This window comes from Pectinophora gossypiella, chromosome 29 (assembly GCF_024362695.1).
Source record: "Pectinophora gossypiella chromosome 29, ilPecGoss1.1, whole genome shotgun sequence".
Classification (NCBI taxonomy): domain Eukaryota; kingdom Metazoa; phylum Arthropoda; class Insecta; order Lepidoptera; family Gelechiidae; genus Pectinophora; species Pectinophora gossypiella.
In genome coordinates this window covers 1,383,440-1,396,736 of record NC_065432.1, presented here as the reverse complement: position 1 = coordinate 1,396,736, position 13,297 = coordinate 1,383,440, and the positions used below count along the sequence as shown (strand labels likewise).

The window sequence follows — 13,297 nt, the reverse complement described above, 5'->3', positions numbered from 1 at the left end:
TTAATTAATTTGTCATATAAATTCTTCTTATGCTGTTTTTTTCTCTCATTTTGTCTTTTTCCAAGAATATTTAAAAAAGCGCGTACCCTTGACCGAATCAATTTCGCCAATGTTTTTGTGGCGAATATTTCGTATAATTTACTATAAAAATGAGTGCTCCGTATACGGAATTAGATAAACCGATGGACGAATATGCGATGCTCTGTCGGGGCTGCCTGGCGGAGTCCGGAGAAATGAAGAACATATTCGAATGGGGTTTGGATGAAGATTTTTCAAATTGCACTAATATTCGGGTTTGTATTTTATTTTTGTTTACGTAAACAACGTACACTTGGCGGTTAAGACGGTCATTTTACAGTTTATTTTTATGAGTTTATGACCCTTTGTGTAATTGACCCCAACTGCAATCAACCTCTTGTGCAATTGACACCATGTGCAATTGACCTTGACCTCGTGTGAAAATGACCCCTTGTGCAATTGACCCCATAATCAATCAATAATTCTTTATTGCATAAAAATATAAACACAGGACATCATCAATAATCAACCAATCCATAATGACGTCATATGCAATTGACCCCATGTGTAATTGCCTCATGACCCCAAGTGCAATTGACCCCATGTGAAAATGACCCCATGTGCTATTGACCCCATCTGCCCCATGTGACTAGTAATCCAAACTGGGTGTGATCTTTTTTTTATCTCTGGTTTTTTGGTTCAGTGTCTAACCATTCCACCCGTTACTAATTCCCGCCGTTACTAATATGTTATTAAATACCCCCCCCCCCCCCCCCCCTTACTGCGTTACTGGAGGGGAGGCCTGTGCCCAGCAGTGGGACGTATATAAGCTGTATAAATGTTATGTGAAAAATATGTATATTTTCCAGCTTCAAAGATCAGATGGTCTGTCCGAACTGCTATGCACCGGCTGTGAAGAGTTGCTAGTGCAGACGAAGAGGTTTCGTGAGCAGTGTCAAAACTCCGATTGCTTGCTGAGGACGACTAACGCTAAGGTAAACTGTTCTGCCTACTCTATATGTATATAATATATACAGGGTGTTAGTGACATCGTAACAAAAACTTTGAGGGATGATTGAGGCCATGATTCTGAGATGATATCAAGTGGAATTTTCCGTCGCAAAAGTATGGAATTGAAAATAATTAAAAAAAACACAAAAAATTTCAGGAATATTCAGACTGAAAATTGCACTTGATATCAACTCAGAATCATGGTCTGAACCATCCCCCTCAGTATTCGTTACGGTGTCACTAACACCCTGTATATACACTTCTCATCAAAAAAATCGAAACACCTTGCAAGTTTACGTTTTGTCAGGATTATCAGAAAAATGTGTACATTTAGGAATAAATGTTAAATGTCGTTTAATAGTGAGTAATATGAGCTTATCAAATCTTAATGTTAATGTTCTAAATTTAAATGAATTTTTCATAGGTTTCGTATTTTGTTAAATGAGTCATTTTTATTCCGTATGGAGTATAAAGGAAATGGATAAAACAACACACGTAAATGAAAAAAAAAGCTAAAAAACGTTTATTTAATAACTTGTATTCCCTCCCCGAGCTCTAATTACTGCTTCCATACGGTTCTTCATCGATCGGATGAGAGTCACGATCACATGCTGTGGTATATTGTCCCATTCCTCTTGGATTGCATCTTGCAGCTGGCTAAGTGTTTCTGGGGCAGGATCTCTTGCTCGAATTCGTCTCTTTAATTCATCCCACAGATGTTCAATGGGATTCATGTCCGGGCTTCTTGCTGGCCATTCCATAATAGAGATATCGACTTCGTTAAGATAATCTCGTACGACGCCCGCGGTGTGAGCCCTAGCATTGTCGTGCATGAATATGAAGCCGTTGCCAATAAAATGTGCATAGGGCATCACATGAGGCTCGAGACACTCTTCGACGTACCGATGACAGTTTAGTGCAGGCAGACGTGGCCCAGACACGAAAGCAAGCTCTGTCTTACCGTCGGCGCTGATTCCTCCCCAAACCGTCCACGAACCGCCACCATAGCTGACCTTTTCTTCAATGCAGCATTGTGCATAGCGTTCTCCGTCTCTTCTGTAGACCTTGTTCCTTCCGTCGTTACCATACAGCATAATTTTACACTCATCAGAAAAGAGAACTTTGCTCCACTGTAGGTATGACCAATTTAGGTGCTCACGTGCAAAGTTAAGGCGCGCTCTTCGATGGTCTGCAGTTAATTTCGGCCCATTTGCTGGCTTATGCGGTACCAGTCCACGATCCTTCAACCTTCTTCTAATTGTAGAGTCACTTACAGCCACCCTTCGTACAACACGAAGCCGCTGCTGCAGTTGAAAAGCGTTAAGGCGTCGATTTCTTAAAGAAGTTGTTACAATAAATCGATCATCTCGCTCAGAAGTGACCCGATTCCTGCCAGATCCTGAACGGCGCGTGAACAAACCAGTCTCCCGATAATGTTTATAGACTCTATGAACAGATGACAGGCTTAGATGCAGTCTTGCAGCCACAAAACGCTGACTAAGGCCAGAATCCAGCAATGCCACAACTTGGGCGGCTTCTGTGGGCGAAGTATCCATACGTTTTAGAAAAAAAACCTTTTTTCAGACGTCCCAAAGTCACAGTATTGAAATAAAAAACAAAAAGTTTAAGGATAGGCGCCAATTTTTAGTTTTTAAACGCTAAATGTACTCCAACCCTAAACACACATTTGTCTCAAAACAGTGATTCATTTCGTTTATAAGATAAACAAATGAAATTCTAATTTTGAATTTAGAATTTTCGCTTATTACTGTAATGGCCAAACTGCCAGCTATACATTTATGTATTTTTTTTCATCGTATGAATTCTTTTTTGTGTTAAATTCGGACAGAAACAATGAAAACGGAAGTGTTTCGATTTTTTTGATGAGAAGTGTATATATATATATGCAATATACACCTGCAGACAGACATAACTCCAGGCCATCATCTTATGCACACACACGTACACGCACACACACACACACACGCACACGCACATGCACACACACACACACACACACACACACACACACACACACACACACACACACACACACACACACACACACACACACACACACACACACACACACACACACGCACACACACACACACACACACACACACACAGACACACACATACACGCAGACGCAGTACAACGCCATCTATATTGTTTTTGTCAAAGGAAAGTCAAGTAAATCAATAATGATTACTTTTTTACAGAAAAACCTGCAAAGTGACTCTGCAAAACCGACACAGCATTCCCAAGAAAATACAATATCATGCATTCTATACGAGAAAAAGCTAATAATTATGATAAACGCACCGAATATGACTGCTAAAATATACCTCTCCTGCCCTTACTGCCAAGAAAGCTACATAAAACAGCGGGATTTGATGCTGCACTTGGTAAAAACCCATCAGCTGATAGAAAAAGACTTTTCAATAGACCTCCAATATTATTGTTCCGTGAACAGTTGCCCTTTCTCCATGGATTCTGGCAAAAACAAATACTTTAAAGGCAGGAAATTCCTCAACCAACACTACATCAAAGTGCACATGACTAAGCAATTTCAATGTGCCGAATGCTCGATGGCTTTTCCGACGGACAACCAGTACAAAAGTCATTTTAAAACTTGCAACGTAACATTCCTCTGCCAAATATGCAACGTAAAGTATAATACGAATGAGAAATTGCTAGTACATCTCATGCGGAAGCATCCCACTGTACATAAACAGTATAAAACCGAACGGAGAGTTTTGAAAAGGAAATCTTGCACTGTTGTTGAAAGCAAGAAACTTAAAAGTGAAGGTGAGAGATTCAGTGACTTCATTTGTGACAGCCCAAAGCGTTCGTTCGCTACTCAAACGAAACCTGAAGATTACATCAAGAATGACGTCACATTACCCTCATGGCACATGAAACCCGAAAATTTTGAAACAAAGACCGATGAGATATCAACGCAAACAGTATTCGAAGACCTACTTTCCCTCAAATCCCAGACAAGCGAAGACGACTCAAGTATATTCTTCTCAGAAACCGTTTCTTTATCAGATATACAAACTCAAACATTCCCTTTAGAGTTTGGCTTGAGTCATTCTAATAAAGAGACTTTGACATCAGAGACTCAGTCACCGGATTTGAGTATAAAGGAAACCCAAACTTGTTTATGCTTATACGATTCACCGAAGGTAAACTACAGGTTGTTTGACAGTGTGTCCTCGAGTCCTTGCAGTCTGAACTTAACATCAGCGGAGACTCAAACCCCTGATGTGAAGTCCACGGTAAAGTCAGACGTAATGCTCAGTTTCAACTCCGCTGAAACACAAACCAGCTTCGAAGAAATAGCTAAAGACAATTTCTGATATTGGTAGAGACTTTGTTGGCAGGTGATTTATGTTTTCTTATTTTATAGAGGATGTAAATAATAAATAAAAGTATACAGGGTGTTAGTGACATCGTAACGAATACTGAGGGGGATGATTCAGCTCACGATTCTGAGTTAATATCAAGTGGAATTTTCAGTTTGAATAATTTATAGAAACACGTTTCATTTCCAAGAATTGTGCGCCGGAAAATTACACTCGATATTACTTAACTCAGAATCGTGAGTTGACTCATCCCCCTCAGTATTCGTTACGGTATCACTAACACCCTGTATTTAGTATTTTTTTTTCACGTTAAATCTGTACATCCATCCAGCCATCTTTATTGTTTTTGGGAAACACCCTGGAAAGTTCTTCATTATCTATGAAGATCCAAAATGAATTCAAACTCATCATCAGCCCATCACATTGGGATCACATTGTGATAATTGCGATATGTCCCCACCGGGATTTGAACCCGAGACCTCCGGGTCGTGAGCCCAACGCTCAAACCATTGGACCACGGAGGCCGTTCATGATAGTCAATGATGATAATAAGCAATAAGGCCGCCTATTGTGCTTATGTTTTTATTCGTATGTTTATGTCCTTTGTATATGTTGTTGTGCATCATCATCATCAGCCCATTAACGTCCCCACTGCTGGGGCACGGGCCTTCCCTATGGATCACCACGCAGGCCCAGTGCGGATTGGTGGTTATTAACGACTGCTAATGCAGCCGGGACCAACGGCTACGTGCCTTACGAAGCACGGAATTCAAACTCGTAAAGTCTAATTCAGTGCTCTAGCCGGGATTTGAACTCATAGCCCTATGAAGCATTGATATAGATTATGTTACTACAGTAACTGTGATGCGACTGCGTAAGCATAGAATAAGGAATAATACTACGTCATAGAACGGCAACTCTCCGCTCCCCACCAGCGGCTGAGCTAGGTTTACCTCACCCCCTCGGTCTTACTTTAGTCTTCAATCGTATGGCGTCAGACGTCACACACACAGATGCGCGTGTACGATAACGTCAATGTGTAGTGTCTGTGTAAAACGAGGTGTTTTTTTTATAAAGTGTCCGGTGTGATTTTGGCGGCGAGGGTGTGCTGCCGCCAAAGGATGTTATCGGGGTACCGAACAGAGCATAGTACCCCGCTAGCCACAAGTTGGTAGTGTGACTAGGGATCGACGATCCAACGGTGTTATGTTGGAAGTTGTATATATGCGTCTTGCTGTGTAAACTTCGATACCGCGTTTCACGACCGCTTGAAGACTGCATTATTGAATGTGGCGCCATCTGTCGCATGTGGGCGGAACTATGTGGCCAACTAGTTGGGTCCGCTACATGTTGAAAGTTATAATACTTAAATATAGAAAATAGTAATATTAAGATAGTTATAAGAATTGTTATTTTGTTTTAAGAGAGAAGAATAAAGCGTTATAAGTTAACTAATAAAAATAATAAGTCATATTTTTTGTGTTTTATTCTATTATTTATAACATTAATAAACTAAAAGAAAGCTCGGTGAGGTGTTCGTAGTTCATCTTGCGATGGATGTACCTCTGACTACCCCAATTGGTATATAGTCGTGAGCTTATGTTACTAATAACTAGTGATGTTCCGAATATCCGTATCCGTATCCGCGGATATCCGAGATAAAAGAAAAATCCGTATCCGTGTCCGTTACTTTTCACGCGGATCTTTTACGGATCTTTTTCAGGTGATTAAGTAGAATTATTAAATAAAAGGGCTATAAAATTCCATTCAGATTGTTTTTATTTCTTAAAATCAAATATTTGGCACCTTTATATTGCAAACATTTAGATAGATAGATCTTTATAATGAAAGCAAGATAAAATATCACTTTTATAACAATGAAATAACTAAAACTTTAATCTTTTTGTTTAAGAAAATAAAAATCCGTATCCGTATCCGCGGATTTTTACACTAAATTTCCGTATTCAGATCCGTATCGGCGGATATACATTTTTAACGATCCGGCACATCACTACTAATAACAGTGTGATAAGAGAGAGATGTGGTGTAAAAGACGATATAGTGACTAAGATTGAGAAGGGAATTTTAAGTTGGTTTGGACACAGAGCGGATGAAGGATAATAGGATTACGAAAGCGGTATATAAAGCGAAGGTTGGGGGTAGGGCTGGCAGAGGAAGACCTAGAAGGACTTACATTGACCAAATTGGAGATGTTCTTAGAAAAAGTTTAATACGATCTACTCTGAACCAACGTGCGTGTATGAAACAATTGAAGAATGTATAGGAAGCAAGAAAAGTGTGTCAGGATCGAAGCAAGTGGAATTCTATAGTCTGCTTACCCCGGAGGGAAATAGGCGTAAGTTTATGTATGTATGTTATTAATAATTATTAATAAATAACTTTTAATAAGTTAAAACAGGGATAATCGCCGGTTGGTATCACACCAAATTTAGATTAAATTATCTTGAATGGCCTCTACGTGTTGGCTTCGGCCCCACACACGCGTTCCAAAAGTGCAGGGCTCGAGAGTTGAGAAGAAATTTATTTCTTATATAATTCGAATAATTTTGTATATGAATCAATAATGTATATGTAGAAGTGTACGGAATAAGATTTCGGAGGGGATATTTTTTTTATTTATTGTTAAAAATACACAGACTGTGAAAGTTTAAAACTTTAATAAATTATCAACATAAACGCCTGGGGGATTAGAAACTAAACATTTGCTCTCATGATTCCATCAGGCGTTGGTTCTGGTTAATAGCCGTAAAAAACACCTCCACCCACCAAGCTGTGGAGCAGCGCGGTGGAGTATGCTCCATACCCCCTCTAGTTGATAGAGGGGAGGCCTGTGCCCAGCAGTGGGACGGATATAGGCTGTTTATGTTATGTTATAAATGTTTGTACAAACTGATTTGATAAAATATAATGCAAAATACCTAGCGCTGTTATTATTAAACTAGCACCCTTGACATTTATCCCTTTTTCATCTAGAAATAACTGGAATATTCTGGAATCTTCCGGTTACGTATAACCTTTAAATTTTTCCTTGAATGTATGTGCCAAACAATTATTTATTGCTTTTTTAAGATACAGGTTAAAAATTCTGATATAGAACGCTTATTAGCTTGAAAATACTATGGTTTGTCACATAGAACAGTGAGTTACGGAAGTTTGTTTAGCTATCTAGTCATGGAAGTGTATGTTTTGGCCAGAGCGCCTCTTTATAGGTCAGTATTGCTATCGATTCATTTCTACTGCGCAATTGTGTGAACTTCGCGTCAGTCGCACTCTTTGCTAAAACATTACCGAAGGCGCTCGCTCGCTCGCGACCAAATACATTCCTAATATTCATAAAATACCTTATTATCGTGCCAAATAAGTTAATTAAGAAGGCACAGTGAAGTTTTAATACTAAACAATGATGTTGCTCGTATTTTCGCCGTAATATTCGTACTTAAACGTACAAAAAAGTAATTTTACAAATAATTAAGTCACAGACATAATTTTCTTCGGAAAAGTATTTACGAAACAGTTAAAACGGCGGTGTTAAAGTTTTATTATCCAAAACCAATGTATCTAACGGCTCAAGCCGTTTTAACGAAGAAGAGGATTAAGATCGCCTTAGAGTCTACGGAATCTGAAGACCATTTTATTTGTGATATATCCATAGCGCTGCCAGCGCCACCAGACATTGCCAAATGTCTCTACCAAGAGAGTTCACCTTCAGCCAGGTAAGATGTGACTTTCAATGTTGGACTTTCCATGCAACGTTCCTCGAAAAATCATGAGCAATATAATGTACCCACTTTAGGACTCTGTCGCACTAACATATTTGACATTTAGTGAGACTTGCAGTTCAATTTGTCAAAAAAGTTAATGTGACATGGTACCAAAGTGTATACATATTAATGCTCGTGACCGTACAGAGTTGCCTTCGTTCAACCTTCTAATTTCATGGATAACAGACATATGCATCTTTTATCTTTATTTTTCAGTATAAATGATGACCCTTTTTATTACACCCAGACACAATTACATCTACTTACTTCCACTCAATATTATTCTGATCAAAATAAAGAGAAGCAATATATAGTTAGCAACATAATTCTATACATAATGTAGTCCAAATATCAAACAACAATTATTTTTATATGCTTTTGTCGGAGGGCACGTTAAGCCGTTGGTCCCGGCTATTAGCCGTAAAAACACCTCTACCAACCCGCAGTGGACAGCGTGGTGGAGTATGCTCCATACCCCCTCCGGTTGATTGAGGGGAGGCCTGTGCCCAGCAGTGGGACGTATATAGGCTGTTTATGTTATGTATGTTATGCTTCTGCCATTACATTGTATAATTAGAACACATAATAACGGGTTCTTACCGCGCTTAAAGCAGGGATATGAGACTCCCGATATTTCGACACTGTTGCAAGTGCCATGATCATAACAGTGTGTTGATGTGTGCTGTGTTCTAATTATAATAATAACCGCGTAAACTTAAAACAATGTCATCATCATCATCAGCCCATTAACGTCCCCACTGCTGGGGCACGGGCCTTCCCTATGGATGGAGGGAGATCGGGCCTTAAACCATCACGCGGGCCCAGTGCGGATTGGTGGTTATTAACGACTGCTAATGCAGCCGGGACCAACGGCTTAACGTGCCTTCCGAAGCACGGAGGAGCTCGAGATGAAAACTTCTTTTTTTGTGGTCACCCATCCTATGATCGGCCTTTGCGAAAGTTGCTTAACTTCATCAATCGCAGACCGAGCGCGTTTACCGCTGCGCCACCGAGCTCCTCGTTGTAAATCTATGACCTAATTAATTATGTCATGCTTTTGCAAGTTTTGCAACGATAATTATAAATTTTCCCTCGTTAGTTTCGTAACAGAAAGGGCGACAAAGTTTGTTATGTAATCATTATTGTTTTCTTACGTAAGATGTTTGGATCCGTGCCGTTAGGAGCCGTGGTTGCCCAGTTGGTAGAACGCTTGCCTCTCACTTTGAGGTCGCAGGTTCGAATCCAGCACAGGCCAATGAATGATAGTTGAGAAAATTAATCGACCCTAGTCGGTCGATTGCGATAAGCGCTGATTGACGGAAATTGTCGACCACGCCGGGGTCGGTATCAGGGTCCTGAATTGTTTGGTCGATCGCAAGCTGATTGGCCGCCTCTATGGCTAGAGTAATCGGGTCTGTTATGGTAATGGTTTTCTGTTTTCATTGTGTATAATTTTAAGCAGTTGTAGTGCCCTTAAAATATTCCGGTTTGTACTTTCCTCTACTTTTAAGACCTCTGTAAAAACATCAGGAATGCAATAAATGTTGCGGCGCGCTGAGTGGTGAGGATATGGTATCCCGACGTGCCGGCAGAGTAGGGGAATGATTGGTGATAACGATGATAAATTAGAAGCAAGCAGCAAGAAGGAATATATACAGTTTATTATAAACATTTCACAAACAGGATAGGAATATACATAGTTCACAATATACACACTTCACAAAAGAATCAAGACTTAGAGGGCACGGCCCTAAACAGTATAATACACTTGTGTTGTTTTTATGAAGGTCGGGGATGCAGTCAGTCAAAATAGAGTAAAATGAAAGGAAATGCGAATGGAATGGAATGAGAATTTCGTAATTTAAAATGATGATTACCGACCCCGCCGGCGAGGTCGAAGATTTCCCTCATTCAGCGCTTATCGCTATCGATCCACTAGGGTCGATTAATTCTTTCAAATATTTTTCCTCTCAGACGACGGCCGACCGAGGTTCGCGCCCAACTGGGCACCCTCAGGCCTGTTGTCTTAAACGTCGTACCGGGTGAGAGCCTTCAGCGCTCCCCATTTGTCCGGCCAAGTAGTGGTCAGAACGAAAGGCCAGTATGTGCAGAGTTTGTACCCTGCTACAATATGTTATCTATACATCTATACGTAGTTAGGGCCTTTCCAACCTTCTTTTTCTATTCCGTGAGTTTGTCGCCGCGCGCGTAGCGTAGTGTCTAGTACTTATATATCTTTGTTCCACGTATACATACGTAGGTATGCTATGACAACCAGCTGAGTATTGATTTGGACTTCCGTGCCGTCTCTGTCTGGCACGTCTGGCTATGACTCGGTGCAAGTTATCTGGTACAGGCAACGACCTTTGTTTGTAGACAGGCTAACTTTACAAGCTTTGAAGAAAGAAAAATATTCGTCTTATCGTGTGGGTTGTGAGGTGGAATACCAACCTCATCCCTGGTGTCAGGGTTATTACTGAGCCGCGAAATGCCCCTGACATGGCTCATTTCTTTTTTTTTAATTTCACGACTTTACAGTGCAGAAGCGCTAATGCACCGTAAAACTTTCAATATAATTATATAAGTAATTAGACATATAAAAAAAACCTCATGTAACTCATGTAACGACTACATACTTACATTAGTATATAGTAACCGGGACCAACGGCTTAACGTGCCTTCCGAAGCACGGATCTTCTTACTTTCGGACAATCAGGTGATCAGCCTGTAATATCCTAACCAAACTAGGGATAACAAACCGATTTTTGTGATATGTCTGCACCGGGATTCGAACCCGGGGCCTCCGGATCGTGAGCCCAACGCTCAACCACTGGACCACGCGAGGCCGTTAGAAAAATATTGAGTTGTTGACATTTAATTTTTAAATGAATTCTTTTTTTGAATGAATATTTTCAACAACAATGATATTTAAAATTGACAAATGTTTATAATGTGACTAATTATTAGGTAAGTACTTACTTAATTCCTTGATGCTCAATACTGACATTATTTGTAATATTGTACGTCCGACATGGACATGCTGTTGAGACAATTTTATAATGTTTGACACCTGCATGTATGTACCTACACAGCTTCTCAATAAATGTTTCTTGTTTGTTTCTTGTACTAAGGTGCCTTAAATCGAATACTATTTCGAGATACTATTCCTGTACCTAATTTACACAAAACACATTTTTTATTTTTTTATGTTGTCAATTGGGTTTTCTACCGTCGAGTCGAGCCGTGGTAGCCCAGTTGGTAGAACGCTTGCCTCTCACTTTGAGGTCGCAGGTTCTAATAACACAGGCCTAAACCAATGATTCTGAATTAATTTCGAATTCATGTTTGAATCATAAATGATTAACACGTGCTCAGCGGTGAAGGAAAACATCGTGAGAAATGCATTTTCGGAGGTATGTGACTCAACCCGTATTGGGCTGGTTTTCCCTTCGCGGGTTGGAAGGTCAGACAGGCAGTCGCTTCTGTAAAAAAACCGGACCTGTCAAATCTTCAGGTTAGGTAAGCGGACCTTGTGAAAAACGGGATAATGCTAGGGGGATGTTGATAGTCCTAAGTAAGTACATATTTATTGTATTTCATGTGCAATATATTGCGTCATTCCTTTCCTATTAATAGGTACTTGACATGGCGTGGCCTGGACAGTTTCAGTAATTCAGTGAGTCATGAACAACCTTCAGTCCAGTTTCGAGGTCGTATACAGATAAAACGATCACTTTAAACGATTGTTTTCTTGGCCGCACTTACACCAATGGTGGTAATTCCAGTAGACACCATCTAATTTTATTTTAAGTTAATCCTGTCATTTTCTTATCCGCTGAAAAGGAAAGGGACGGGTAATCGACAGGCATAATTTTAAGGAGGAATTTTAAAAACCGCAAATTGTTATATTGGCCAACAACCCGACATAATTAAGTTTATAGGACACGTCAAACGGGTTGCATATCAGCGATATGGCTATTTTATTCGCCCGGGTTATTCATTCATTTTAAAATTAACAGCTGTCAATCATCCGTCCCTTTCCTTTTCGGCGGATAAAAAATGACGGGTATAACTTAAAATAAAATTAGGAGGTGTCTGCAGGAATCGGGGCCACCGTTTTTTGATTCCCCAGCCGGCTGCAGCTGAAAATCAGCGCCATAGTCTAGCTACAGCTAGGCCGTGACATTTGCTGAGCTGAAGCCGTTTCGGCATTAAGTATAATAATTATTAAGTAAATAATTAAAACACATAATAACGGGTTCTTACCGCGTTTAAATCAGGGATATGAGAATCCCGATATTATGACACTGTTGCAAGTGCCATGATCACGGGATGACTGGAGTCTCATATCTCTGATTTAAACGCGGTAAGAACCCGTTATTATGTGTTTTAATTATGATAATAACCGCGTAAATCTAAAACAAATTAGTAGTTTAATTACTTAAGTAAATTATGTTAATTAGTGTTTTGCCGAATATTTTTTTTTCTTTCTTTTTCTTCTTTCTTTCGATTTCTGTTAACAAAACTAAGCGTTAATTTCAATACCTTATTCTTTATTGTATAAACTTAGGCTACTTTCAAGGTTCGGATTAGATCGGACGATTAGCTTCATTCAGTAAGTAATAGTAAGAGCCCTTGACAAAAGTTTTTTAGATTTGGGGGTCACACTTTACCCTTGACACTCTAGTTTCTTTTTCCGGCTTCAGTTATTATTCCTTGACATATATAGGTACATTATTATACACATCTTCTTCTATCGTGTGGGTTGTGAGTACCAACCTCATCAACCCTAGTGTCAGGATTACTATTGAGCCGCCAAAGGCACGACATGGCTCATGTAACGACTACATACTTACATCAGTAAGTAGTAACCGGGACCAACGGCTTAACGTGCCTTCCGAAACACGGATCATCTTGCTTTCGGACAAGCAGGTGATCAGCCTGTAATGTCCTAACGAAACTAGGGATCATAAAGTGATATTTTGTGATGTCCCCGCCGGGATTTGAACCCCGGGCTCGTGAGCCCAATGCTCAACCACTGGTCCACGGAGGCCGTTAAAAATAAAACGCGTATTTCAAAGCCCCAGTTCCATAAGTAATGATATGATGCTAGC

At 39.9% G+C, this 13,297-nt stretch overlaps 1 protein-coding gene and 1 pseudogene across 1 annotated transcript; both read left to right on the top strand.

The window, feature by feature from the left end:
* The first annotated feature begins 78 nt into the window (after positions 1-78).
* LOC126379495 (uncharacterized) lies at positions 79-4,996 on the top strand. Its single transcript, XM_050028265.1, has 3 exons — positions 79-293; positions 888-1,013; positions 3,253-4,996. The coding sequence occupies exons 1-3, from the start codon at positions 150-152 to the stop codon at positions 4,393-4,395; spliced, it is 1,413 nt and encodes a 470-aa protein (XP_049884222.1). The 5' UTR covers positions 79-149; the 3' UTR covers positions 4,396-4,996.
* A 2,916-nt stretch (positions 4,997-7,912) lies between these two features.
* Positions 7,913-13,297, top strand: part of LOC126379415 (uncharacterized) — a 32,033-nt pseudogene continuing 26,648 nt past the window's right edge.